The sequence below is a fragment of the Podarcis muralis genome, chromosome 8, assembly GCF_964188315.1.
Source record: "Podarcis muralis chromosome 8, rPodMur119.hap1.1, whole genome shotgun sequence".
In the NCBI taxonomy this organism is placed as follows: Eukaryota; Metazoa; Chordata; class Lepidosauria; order Squamata; family Lacertidae; genus Podarcis; species Podarcis muralis.
In genome coordinates, this window is record NC_135662.1 from 89,255,902 (window position 1) to 89,269,961 (window position 14,060).

The following is a 14,060-nucleotide window of genomic DNA, read 5'->3' on the forward strand; positions in this document are numbered from 1 at the left end:
CCGGTCTTGGCTGGGGAGGACGGGGTATAAATAAAAATTATTATTATTATTATTATTATTAATGTTCATGAAATGAAGTACTAACAAGAATTCTTTCAAAGAGTTAGTTCTATCATGCCAATAGCAAGCTATCACTTAGCTTTGGAACACATTTTTAAAAGAAAAGCCTGACTAGCTTTTCAGTTGCCTTATAATTGAATAACTTTCTAAAGAAATGTTTGCAGCAACTGATATTATAGTTTGAAGACTTGTTTATTCTATTATATTTTATTCCAAGAAGACCCATTTATCCTAAATAGAACTTAATAGGGCAGGCATGTACAGTGATACTTCCGGTTACGAATGACATTTCCACAAATTTTGAAAGCACGCCAAAAAGTGCAAGTAGATTAATAGGTACTGCTCTGGCGGGAAGGTAAACGGCGTTTCTGTGCGCTGCGCTGGTGTCAGTGTTCCATTGCGCCAGAAGTGGCTTAGTCATGCTGGCCACATGACCCGGAAAAAGTGTCAGCGGACAAACGCCAGCTCCCTCAGCCTGTAAAGCGAGTTGAGTGCCGCAACCCCAGAGTCGTTCGCGACTGGACTTAACTGCCAGGGGTCCCTTTACCCTTTACCTTATTAGCATTGTTAAGAAAACAAGGCAAAACCAAAATCCAAATCCAAAGGCTGGACTTCTAAAATACAACCATTACTGGAAATTGAGTCAGATAAGCTTAATAATTTCATGAAGAAGGGGCAGGGAGATCTGGGCTAGACATGGATCTAGAATAGACATGGATTTGGGAGAATACAGCCACTAGATTAATACTGTCTGATTTTAAAAATAACTACTTTAAATACAGTATGGGTGGTATGCCATGTCACATTTACTGGCATGTTGGCATTGGACAACTGCTCATGTGGGCTTTTTGAATCTGTCTTTTTTCTGAGGGTCCTGGAGAGGGTTTCCAAGAATGACTATTGTATTGACTAAGGAAGTAGTATGATTTTCTTTTTAATACTCGAGGAATGAAGGGGTATTTTGATGTTGTCTTAAAGGTATTGTAAGGTATTTGAATCAGAGCTGAAACTAGTCATTACTGGTGATAACAGAATAAATGATGCAAGGAAGGAGCTGTAGTCCAAGACAGGAAAAGAGGTGGTAAGGGAACATCTAGCTACTTTACATGAATTCAAATCTCCAGGATCTGATGAGCTGCACCTAAAGCTACTAAAGGAGCTTGCGGGTGTATCTCAGAGCCTCTGTCTATAATCTTTAAGAATTTTTGGAGGACAGGTGAGATGCTGGCGAACTGGAGAGTGGTCAAATGTTTTCACATCATCAAAAACGGGGGGCGGGGGGGGGAGATAACCGAGGTAACTACTGACCGGTCAGCTTGATGTTGATACCTGGAAAGGTTCTAGAACAAATAATTAAGCAGTTGGTCTGTGAGCATTTAGAAAAGGATACTGTGATTACTGAGACCTAGCATGGGTTTCTCAAAAACAAGTCTTGACAGACAAATCTCACTTCTTTTTATTTCTTTTTTTTATATACAGTGGTAAGGTAAAGGTAAAGGTAAAGGTACCCCTGCCCGTACGGGCCAGTCTTGACAGACTCTAGGGTTGTGCGCTCATCTCACTCTACAGGCCGGGAGCCAGCGCTGTCCGCAGACACTTCCGGGTCACGTGGCTAGCGTGACAAGCTGCATCTGGCAAGCCAGCGCAGCACACGGAACGCCGTTTACCTTCCCGCTGGTAAGCGGTCCCTATTTATCTACTTGCACCTGGGAGTGCTTTCGAACTGCTAGGTTGGCAGGCGCTGGGACCGAACGACGGGAGCGCACCCCGCTGCGGGGATTCGAACCGCCGAACTTTCGATCGGCAAGTCCTAGGCGCTGAGGCTTTAACCCACAGCGCCACCCACGTCCCTATATAAAGTGGTACCTCGGGTTAAATACGCTTCAGGTTACAGACACTTCAGGTTACAGACTCCGCTAACCCAGAAATAGTACCTCAGGTTAAGAACTTTGCTTCAGGATGAGAACAGAAATCGTGCTCTGGCAGCGCGGCAGCAGGAGGAGGTCCCATTAGCTAAAGTGGTGCTTCAGGTTAAGAACAGTTTCAGGTTAAGAACGGACCTCCGGAATGAATTAAGTACTTAACCCGAGGTACCACTGTAGTTACAAACTTGGTGGATTGGGAATGCTGTGGACGCATGTATCTTGATTTCAGTAAAGCTTCTGGTTAAGTCCCCCATGATATTCTTGCAGGGAAGCTGGTAAAACTGGGCTGGATGAGATAACTGTTAGGTGGTTTTTCTAGCTGGCTGACTGACCGAACCCAAAGACTGCTCACAAATGGCTCCTCCCCATCCTGGGAAAAGGTGCCACAGGTCCTGGGCCTGCTGTTGTCCAACATCGTTATAAATGACTTGGATGAAGGAATTTAGGTGATGCTCATCAAATTTGCAGATGACACCAAACTGGGAGGAGTTGCTAATGCTGCAGAAGACAGATTGGAGAACTGGGCCAAAACTAACAACATGAACTTCAGTGGGGACAAATGTAAGGTTCTACACTTAGGCAGGAAGACCAAGCTGCACAAATATAAGATGCGGGACACCTGGCTTGCCAGTATTACATGTGAAAAGGATCATGGGGTCTTAGTAGAATGCAAGACTAAGATAAGCTGACATTGTGGTGCAGCAGCCAAAGAAGCTAATGCCATTCTAGGCTGCATCAACATAAGTATAGTGTCCTGATCAAGGGAAGTCATAGCACCACACTTTTGTGCCTTGGACAGACCACGCTTGGAGTACTGTGACCAGTTCTGGGTGCCACAATTTAAGAAGGATATTGACAAGCTGCAACATGTGCAGAGGAAGGTGACCAAGATAATTAAGGATCTGGAAACCAAGCCTAATGAGAAACAGTTGAGGGAGTTGAGTTTAGGCTGGATAAGAACAGAGAGGAGATATGAGCTGTCACATAAAAGATGGAGCAAGCTTGTTTTCGCCTGCTCTGAAGGCTAGGACCCGAATCAAATTATAAGGAACAAGAGTCTGACTAAACATCAGGAAGAACTTTCTGATGATAAGAGCTGTTCAAACGTGGTGGACTCTCATTCCTTGGAGTTTTTTTTAGCAGAGGTTGGTTGGCCACCTGTCTTTAAGTGAGGTTTCTGCACTGCAGTGGGTTGGACTGGGTGACCCTGGAAGTTCCTTTCAACTCTACAATTCTGATTCTATGAATCTAGGCTATCCAACAAGCCTAGAGCAAGATGACTTGCATTTTAATTCTATGACCTGCTATAGTGCAGCAGCTGCACATAGGATTGAACTGGAAATTTATGAATATTTATAAGGGTGTTTTAGGATGTATGATAATTTCTAAATTGGTAAATTTAGCCCTATCTAGTGTGTCCACCTAGAACTGCACAATGAGAAGAACCACTTCAATATTATTTTAAAACTGATTGCCATGTTTTTAGGTCATCTTGACATACATGGTACATGAAAATATATTTGGAAAGTTTTGGGGATGGAGCAGGATATAAATCTAAATAAAATGCACAGGAGTGTTCCTGAATGCCAGTCTCATAGGAAACTCATCTGGTCTCAGAAGAAGGACTGCTTCCAATAGAGATTGTCTGTCTCATGTCTGTTTCAGATCTTAAAATCACTTAAGTAGTTTTGTGTACATTTTATGTGAATACATGATGAAACTAAGATTCCCCACATAGCAACTTCTACACTATTTTAATTATTGAGAATTTTTAAAAATACTATTATAACCCATTAGAAAACACAATCAAGTTTAAACAAACCATGAGAGTGCAAAGACATATCTTCCATAGCAAGCAATATAGTTTAAAAAGCTGGTGAATGAGTAAATTATTGTACCAAATGGCTGAGAATTAATCTCTGATGACGAACTGCAATCTAACGAGGCATCTGTGTCCCAGGGAACTCTCAGTGTGTCCCTGGCGGTATGCACAGCGTGTAGAGTCTGCACGGCATTCTTTGTCCGCTTTTGTGGGCAGCTTTTCGTCTCATTGTTCAGAATATCTTAATGCATCTGTGATGCGTGGAATGCATTCATACTGACAGACTTACTATTGTTTTCTCTCAGAAGCTTTGTTGAGCAAAAGACTGCATCGCAGTTCCCAATAATTATATTGGTTAATTAATCAAGACAAAAAAGTTTGCAAATCATTGCCTGGTTGCCAAGCAGGAGGATAAAAAATGAACACAAGACACGCTGTAGCAATGTAAGAGAAGTAACAGCTATTGGATGAGAGATTCTTATATAATGAAGCTATTAATACTAAAATGGTTAATGTTAACATTGCTCCAGGTGTCTTTCCTTAGATGCAAACAAAAAGGCTAACATTATGTATATAAAAGGCCAAATGTTACCATGGATCCTGAAACCTTACAGAGAAGCGACAGCTTTTTCATCTGATTAGGGAACACGATTTAAATACCAGGGACTGCAGCCAAACAGTCATTTCTCTCTACAAGCCTCTTTCATTCACTCTGGGGTCAGTAGCTGGTGAACAGAAGGTCAGACACATTTGCCCTGGAAATACCTGGATTAGTTTTATTGCATTGTAATAGTTATATTTTAAAAGGCAAACTAACACGAATTTTACAGTTTGGCATTTTTCCTTCTGCAGCATGGCTTCTTTGAACACACAACACATTAGCAAAAAGGAAGCAGACATACACACACATGGCCTTTCTGTTATGGTAGTACATTTAGCATTCATTTTGCATTTGATATTCATATATTGAGCCTAGTATACTTTGTACAGAAAAAGGGTATATAAATTGAATAAAAAGTAGTAAAATGATACTGTTAAGTAAAACAATTAGTAAAAGAAAAAAAAAAGTTTAAAGTGCAATCCTATGCATGTCTACCCAAAAGTGTTCCCACTTAATTTACAGGGACTCAATATTAGGTAAGCATGTGTAGGATTGTAGTCCTAAACTGGTTTGGTTTAAGATTTCGGTGTCTAAAGGGGTGATCAATTGACCATTCCTACTTTATTTCAGATGTCTTTGCTTTACCACTCCAAGAAAGCTTAGAGTCACTGTTATTTTCGTTTTGTTGTCAGGTGACAACACTTTCATTTTTCTATAACCATCTGCTTCAATAATTGAATTTTATTTATTATGTTTTATTGTTTACAATTGTTATATTTTAGTACTTTCATCCTATGAAAGTCTCTCTGGGAACCTGATGGATGAAAAACATTTTCTAAATCAATCACATTTTTCAATAACAGTAACTGATGAATTGATCTGTGATTAAGTGTTATTTTATCCTTATGGGAAAAGGGACTTCACTGGGTGGCAGGACAGGCATTGATAAATTCAAGAAAATTGCATGTCACTAAGATGCAATGAGAGGTGCATCTACACTTCTTTCTGCTGCTGGCTTGGCTCTTATTATTCTGAGTGCATTTGCTTTTAGTCATCTATACATCATCTGCTGCTTCACCTGTATCAATTTTTCTTTTTCTATGGTGCTCCAATGCCTCAGGGTAACAGCAAGACCCGTCCCAGGAAGCCTGACTAGGATTTGCCTGTCTGCCATAATCTTAAAGCATATTAGGCAGCTGCACATTTCACCCTTATTGAACAGGGCCATAGGGCTACTTGGATAAATTCTGAAAACCTGTGTAAACTTTGCAAAAATTGTAACAGCTGAATAGGTTAAAATCAGGCTCATCTGGCTGTTTTGCAGTATGTTTTGTGCTGTGGAAAATGATAGAAGGCACTGGAAAACAAGGCGAGCAACTGTACAATGAGAGCTTCCTGTCAAAAAATGGCTGTTTTTATTGGGTTTGAGATTGTAGCTGTTAAAACTTCATTCAGTATATATGCCCAATGGTTTCTAATGGAATAAAAAGATGCATAACTGCATGCATGTCTAAAGCCCATCAATATATTCTAATCAAAGCTTTGGAAACAGCACCAGAAGTAGGGCTTTTTCAGGAGTGGCACTTGGACATCTTTGCGTCTTTGAGCCCACTTTCTCCCTTTGTGGGAAAAGCAGCTTCAGATGAAAGCACTACCAGAGCAGCATCCACAAGAGGCACCTTAAGATGTGTGGCCCCTGGAAATGTATAGTGTTGTTGACTATGTGATTGGTTGCCTAGCTAGAGCCAACCATTTTATGGATAAAATCCTATCAAAGGATTCTGGGACTGGAACTGTGGAAGATTAGTTTGGCCCCTGTGGAAAAACCACCACGAGACCCTTCAGTAAGGAGTATCCTGCTTCTGTCCTTGGCATCTGCATCTGTAGTCAGCCAGACAGCCCAGAGGTCTAGAAAACAATTCTACCTTAACAGCCTGTGTCGCACAGGTTGTTCTCCTCCATCATTAGAGAGTACTCCTTCCTCTCTGTGGAAAACCTCAAATTCCTGAATAGGGATAGATCTGTCCATTTTTGGTTTCTCTCACTTTCAGTTCTCCACATTTCTGCATTTGTTTATAGGGGATGGGGGCAACTCTCCCAGCAGAGGAGTCCAAGTTGTGCTTTCTGCTGTTAGGAGAAGCAATCCTGAATGTTTCCTCCTCACATTTCCCAGTACAAATTCATGTCTTCCTCAAATTGAACTTTTTATGTCACTTTGTGGAAAGCTACTCAAGCAGTGCAAGTTAAGCATTTGTTAAGCATTTTATCATACTGGGTTGCATCCAGTAGCATTTGTCTAACTCATGAAAGGCTTTCTGACCCAGTGAAGGCTTCCATCACCAGAAGGGAGAGACAAGTGCTTTTCACTAATTCCCTGCAGTCACCTGTGCCACCTCCCACTCTGTTCTGAAATATCCCACCATCCTATGGAGAAGATTATGTATAGGTGTAAGAAGGGCTACAGGGGAGAGGGGGAATTGGTGAAAATCACCTTCCTTCCAATTTTGCTGATGGAAGCCTCGGATGGATTAAAAAACCCATTCATTCAGCACAAGGGAGACTGGATGATGTAACTCATTAAGTTCTTATAATATATACAAAGTGAGAATACACAGCATCAGATGCTCCCATTCAACTTAGAAAAAGCATTCAGGATTTGTTTCAACTGAGCTGTCTTTGAGCACTATTATAAACACTAGCCATGATACATAAAATAAAACAATCAAGAACATACCTCTGGTTTCTTTGTGATCTCTATGAAAAACATGTGATTCTTCATTGGATAAATAATAATTAAAGCATCTCCAAAATCTGTTGGTATAATACCCCTGCGATAATTTCTGGTGTGCTCAGACCACACAATATGAACCTCATCATTTCCCAAGTGACGAAGCTGAAACGGCAAATTGGCTTGCTATTAATCAGGGTGATGAACACAACTTGAGAAGTTGGACAAATGGAATAATGCGTCAATAAAGAAAATTGTACATTTTCTCCTTAAGGGAATCCATCTTATTCAAAATATTTATGGGACCCTGGCTAGAGAGATTGTCCTAGTTTGATGTACTTCTAAACTACAGTTTAGAGTTATGAGAATGTGCAGGAGCAAGTTCCACAGTCTCCTCTCCTCCTTCTGTGTGGCTGTGAGATCAAAGCTTTTGCCTCAGTTACATATTAACCACAATTTAGCATTATGAATAGTTAATCTTAACTGCTGTTTGTTTAAATAAGCCATGGTTTCAAGTTGTCTTGTTTTAACAAACCATAATTAAACTATTGATTAGCCATAGTTTTTTGGGCTTGGACAACAAGTGGTGCTTAATGTAAAACTGAACCTTGCTATGGCTCATTGTCATAAAACTAAACCGATTTTGAGTGAAATCCAGATCAGCTTGTAGGATTATCTTATATTAGTATGGTGCTATTCATAAAAGGCTGACTTTCAAGGTCGGAAGCATAGGTTTAAAACCAGAAACATTCACTTAGTGCACACACCTTGGGCTAATTCAAAAGCAGTTGGTTGGGAATAAAAGATAACATGATACTGAAGAAGCTAGTTCTTCACTTGCTTGCCATGGAAACTGGATATTTTCAGGGTCCTTATATATTGCAGAATAGCTGAAACCAGAATATTTTGATGAAAACTGAAAATTCTGAGGGTGGAATCTAATATAGTGTGAGTGGATGTCTAGTTGCAGAAGGAGGCTTCTTCTCTCCCTCCCCCCATGTGCCCCAGTAATGTGCTCTGGAGGACTGTGGCGTCCACGGAACTGAGTTTGGAGGCACATGGGGCCTGGAAGAGGAAGTTAAGAAACTGAAAGTCCTGTTGTGCAATAAGATTTCCAATGGGAAGACATGTTTTTCAGATGTACAAAGTTTAACTAGGAGGAAGAAAATTAAACCCAGCTTAGTTTCATTAGACCTTAAGTGTGGTTAACAGCATAAGTTTTAGAGTAAAATGTATCTATCTGACATATTAAAATATTAAAATAAGTGTCAACTGTATTATAAATTAGTTGGGTGTAGTAGCTATGATTCTAGTTTGAATACTCAGCCAAGAAGTATACTAAGAATGTGTAGAAAAGCTGGTATCTGCTATATTCCAGTACCTCAAATTTGGATAGCTTAATTTGCACATTATGCAAATACCATGCAAATTATTAACTAATTATGCAGATCACATGGTAGTTTCAAGAATAAAATACTGCTCTAAATTCCAAGGACAAACTTGACTACGGCTTGCAGTTTCTTTGGAGAGAAACAAAGCACAAGGCTGGGTTCAGACACAACTCAAGGCCAGACCATGGTTTACCTCCTGGCAGTGTGGGTACAGCAGCAGGGAAGGAGTGATGCCCCAGCACACACTAGCGTGTTAAACTAAACTATGCTTAAATGGTGAACTATGGTTTTAAGTGATGTGTGAATGAGCTCAGGAGTCACTCAGTGTCACTTTTACAAGTTTTATAGAATGCTCATAGGGAAGTATTAATTCTAAATTGCAGATAATATTAAAAGGAGAAATAATATATACCTACATTTTTAACTACATGCGTAAGCAGCCTTAGGTTTTTAATGTTTCAGGATTAGATAAAAGTGAGTGTTCACATGCCAAAGGTCGATCATTCTGATTGAATCTAATCTGAATTTTACTATTAATCATGTCCTGACTTAATTTCCTCAGCTACCATCTGTACATCAGAATCTAACTGTAATTTACTGAAAATTTTTTCTTCAAGTCTTATGAAAAAACTGCATGTTCAGAACCTAGTTGTGTGACATTCCACATATCCTACTTAATTAAATAGCATTAAAAGCACTCTGCTCCAGCTATCCTGCAACATGCCTCCCAGGCAACACACCAATGCTAACAGTGGTCATGGTATACACACCTAATAGTCTGACCTCCTTTTCCAACTAATTGCATTACAGAGCCAGCTGGCTCCAGAAAGGAGTTGTCTGTGTGATTGAAGAACTTCTGCTTGGGGTAGGCATGGCTGCTACTTTTACTGAGTAATGGCCAGTCCTGACATCCCCATTGTCTGCCTGACAGAGTGCCCATCCTAAAATCGAAGTTTTATTTGTAAATTAACCAAGAAACTTCCTGCCAGAACAGCACTGCCTGGAGACTGATAATGTGTGCCTTTCATTCCCTTTCACTCTTACTGTATTCACTGCCAATTTGTTTTCTGCTGCCAGCCAGCCTTAGGCTATAAAAAGCCTTGTAAGACATAAGTGCAATTATAGTCCTAGAGTCAAATGAATTGAACAAATCCAATAGCACAGCTCTGTCTCCACTTTGCAAACCCCTACAGCAGTGAGATTAGCTGCTAAAAATCTAATCTAGCTATAACTAATGAATTTCTTGAGTAAAGGAGCAAGAGTTCAGTAGGGGGTTGTACCCAGCTTTCTGAACTGAGAAGCTCTTTGCAGCTAATTGTATATAAAAAAGCAACATACAGCTTTGACAAGAAACTATTAGGATGTTGCTATTACTATTCATTTCCATTGTGGCTGCAGGATGTCTGGATGAAACAGTAATACTATTCATAATGATAAATCATTGGATTCCAAAAGGTATTGCTGAATATGTCTTATTTTCAAAAGAAAAAAATATTTTAGTAATGACAATCATTTTGTAGCTAACACCATGTATTATATATTTGTAAGCACAAAAATGTGATTTCTAAATATGTTACCCTGTACTAGCATATGTATTAGGATATGCTCCTAATTATTTCACTTTATGACAATATACATTCATTAGAATTCTCTACTTATTTTACAAAACACATGTGGGAACAACTACTTTTCATTAAAAATAGAATCTCTAATAATTATTGCTATGACATCTGTCTTATTCTGTGGGTCACAAAATATGCCGCCTGCTGCAGAATGGTCACATTTAAAGGCAGCTTTTCTGGCCGGCAGGTGGTATGACCTTCTGTCATGCTATTGAGTTTGTCAGCTAAGCAAGTTGTTCAGAATTTTGCTTATTATGCTTGGAAACGGGCAAAGAAAAAAACAGGACACAAAACTGGTCAGAGTGCAAGTTATTACCTGAACAGCTCAAAAGACTCAGGGATATATTCAATATACCTTACTAAAAACCCAAAAGCAGTCTTAAAAGTGCCAGCTTCAGCTTCCAAACATCTGATTGAAAATAATCAGAATTAGAATTAAATTACAGTCACCAGACTCCTGAAAATAAACTTTGAGTGTTTTGTGCTAGTTAACAGAGTGCAATCAACGTATGATTTAATTTTCTTATACCTGACCTTAGTAAATAACTGTTCTCAATTTGTTTTTTTAATTATCTTGTAATTGTATGCACACATGCACCAGTGTTCAAAATTTTTCATTGCTCCTTATCCAGATAGTAAGCACTGCTGAGTGTAATTTGTAATGACTATAATATGTAAATCAAAGTTAAAGTGTAAAATTAAACATTGTTTTAAAATAAGAAACTGCACAGAAGTCAGGAGAGGTTAATGCAGAGAAGAGCTTCTGTGTAAATGTAGTGTGTGGGTAGTTCCAATCAATGATCTTTGGGTGTTCATATGCATAAGAGTGTCCATCGGTCCCAACTCCCTGGGGCCCTGGAAGCCTGAGCACCCACAAAATTCCCCATGAAGGGGCCAGGCACCCACAAATTTCGGGCATGGCCCATGGTCGTGGTGCCAAGTTGGCACTCCTGAGTGTGTCCCTATTTTCATTTTTGAAATGATGGCGGGTTTGTGGTTTTTAGAAAATATACCGGCTAAAGGTGTGAAACGGAGAATGCTTCCTTGGTCTTGTTTGATCACTTGTTTTGCAAGAGACAGAAGCAGCTGGAGTGGGGGAAGGGGAGATTTCACTCTCTGGTTTATTGTTTGTGGCATTTATACAGCCAGCCCAAAAGAGGATTAGAGTGGTTTGAAAGAGCAGACAAAGAAATACTATTAAAGAAAGCAAAGGTAAGTAGGAGAAGCCACAATATATGGAGTGCCTTTTATTAGGATCTGTGTCCCTCCTGTAAACAGCTCTGCAACAACAGATGGAAGAGACTTTCGTTTTCCAGTGCTGCCTTGGGGCACATGCCATTACTGCTTGGGAACATTACTTTTTTCCTCTTTTTCCTGTGAAAATCTGATGTTGCAGTTTCAGGAACAGGCAACGGAAGGTTTGTAGATAGTGCCAACTTCCGGATTGGCTGGGATGGTGGTGGTGTCCAGCATTAATAATCATTGCTCTTTCACTGTCAGCTACAAATGGAATTGCAACTGGGCTTCCACATGACAGGTTATATCGTACTTTCTGAGTATGCTCATCTTTCTATGTTCCATCTACACCAGCTGGTGTGACATAGCTGATGTGGGTGGGAAAGTCCAATTTAACAGAGTCGTCAACTAAAGCTCCATGCACATGCTGAAAAACAATCTTTTCTGCCATTGCCACTAACCACATTCTTGAAAAGGCAATCTCTGGAAAGAGATTGTTGTTGTTTTAGAAGGCATCATAGTGTTATGGTGCTATAACACACTTTAATTCAAGTTGCTTTTTTCTAATATTGTGAAAAATGTAGCTGGAAAAGCATTTTTACACTAACTGAAAAATCAGTTAAAAAATAAACAGGGTAATAAAAGGTGCCTATTACATTATAGTCTACTTTCTGACCGTGAGAGCTTTTCAACAATGGAACAGTCTCCCTCGGGCGGAGGTGGACTCTCCTTCCTTGGAAGTTTTTAAGCAGAGGTTCGATGACCACCTGTCCTGGATGCTTTGGTTGAGATTCCTGCATAGCAGGGGGTTGGACTAGGTGACCCTAGGTGTACCTTCTAACTCTACAATTCTATGCTTCCACGAATGTGTGCTGAACTGTGATAGTTTCCCTTGTCCAATGTGTCCTGGCCACATCAAAGTCCCACCCCTTTAAGAGGATGCAAGAGTAGTGCTAAGGCAGCGTATGAAGGGAGTTGTAATACGACAACATCTAGAGAACACTTTGTTGGCTGCCCCAGCACTAACAGCATTTATACCTGTACAGAGATTGTACCAGTCTTCTGTTCTTTGGGAGAAAAGGGAGCATAAAGGCCCTCACATCTATCAAGGAGCACTTTGGAACCTGCCATTACTGTGACTTTTGAGGTGGAAGAGCTTTTGTGAATGGAGGGGGAAGGATTTCATTTGATTCTTGCTTTTATGTACATCTTTTACATTGCTTGTAAAAGATTTGAAGCATCAGAAGGAACAAATTGCCCAAATTTCACAAGTGAGGGACAGAGGTAATTCGTTGTTGAACCAAGTACAACAGCCTTACAGGTATCTCATTGAGTTTGTACAACAGAGAGATTCTCAGATACTTTGACAGAAAGAACATATTGCACAGCTTGAGAAGGATTTTTGTCTTTTAAATAAAGAAAAGGTGACTTTGCTTCATGTCAAAAATCAAATGGCAGCAGATTTAGAAAGACTTCTAAATCACCATGAGTACAGACCCAGGTCACTGGGCTTGAGCTTCTACAGCCGCTGCCTGCCATGAACCACCATGACAGGACTGGCAGCAACAGCAGCAGTTATGTTCTATGCTGTTGATAATACGTTATCCTGTTGTCAATTATACTGTTTTAAATGTGCATTTTATATTTGACTTCCTTTAGTAATGCTTTCATTTGAAATGTTTAAGATAATATTTTAGTTTCTTGTTAATTATGTTGGTTTGAATGTATACTTTATATTTGTTATATTATCTTTAGTAATGTTTTACTCTGGATTGTTTTATTTGATGTTTTAATGTTGTTGTAAACTGCTTTGAGATTTTTTCTTAAAAATATGAAGTGGTATAGAAATGAAATTAAGCAAGCAAGCCCCTTTAAGTTCTGAACCAATTTCTGTGCAATTCAAGTTCTGCATAAAACATCTGAAAATTTCCCTGTCCACATGATCCACAGCAAATATATTTAAATGAGCACTATATTGTAGGACTTTTAGTTCTATGTTTACCTTTTTGGTCAGTGAGTCATCTGAATCAGAGGGCATTCGTGTAGAAACATGGAAAATAACTTCTGCAGTAGATGTAGCATAATAGGGTGCCGTTTGGCCTGTGCTGCCATTACGCTGAAGGCCCCCCATAAATCCACAGTGAGTTGAAAGATCAACCTTAATTAATCAAGTAAAAACAAAGAATTTACTCTCAATCTGCAATCCTAAGAAATTCCAATTAAACTAATGAGGCATCCATGAAAATAGGTTTAGAATTTACATTTAGTGACAATTTTAACACTGGAGATAGAGGTATTGTTTGCTGCATATTAAAATGTAGTATTTTTATAAACACTTAACTTCTCAAAAATACATTATTAAAAAGAGTTTCTTAGTCTTTCACTGAACTGTTTGGCAAAGATAGCCTCTGAAATTGAATCATTTTTGTGTTTTTCTTGTGTTTAAAAATCATACAATTGTATATTTCAGTGATCTCAACAATAGAGTGCGTAACATGAAGTTCACTTCTGAAGCTTACTTCAGCAACTATAATTTACATTTTAGTCCCTGCAGACCAAGGGCCTGCATTTATGCTACGCTGTAAAGCACCATGAGCATTGATGCAGCTTAATAATAAGTAACATTTCCCCCGAAACAGAAATCATAAATGCATAGGGCCAACAGAATAGAATCT

General features: G+C 39.4%; 1 protein-coding gene across 7 annotated transcripts in view; it reads right to left on the bottom strand.

Annotated features, from left to right (window-relative positions):
• RALGAPA2 (Ral GTPase activating protein catalytic subunit alpha 2) overlaps window positions 1-14,060 on the bottom strand; it is a 184,077-nt gene that overhangs the window by 55,776 nt on the left and 114,241 nt on the right. For all 7 annotated transcript variants that reach the window (XM_077933545.1, XM_077933546.1, XM_077933550.1 and 4 more), the window contains 2 exons: window positions 13,388-13,543; window positions 7,143-7,301 (listed from right to left, as the gene is read on the bottom strand). In XM_077933545.1, the coding sequence (XP_077789671.1) occupies window positions 7,143-7,301; window positions 13,388-13,543 (315 nt within the window). The remainder of the gene's footprint in view (window positions 1-7,142; window positions 7,302-13,387; window positions 13,544-14,060) is intronic.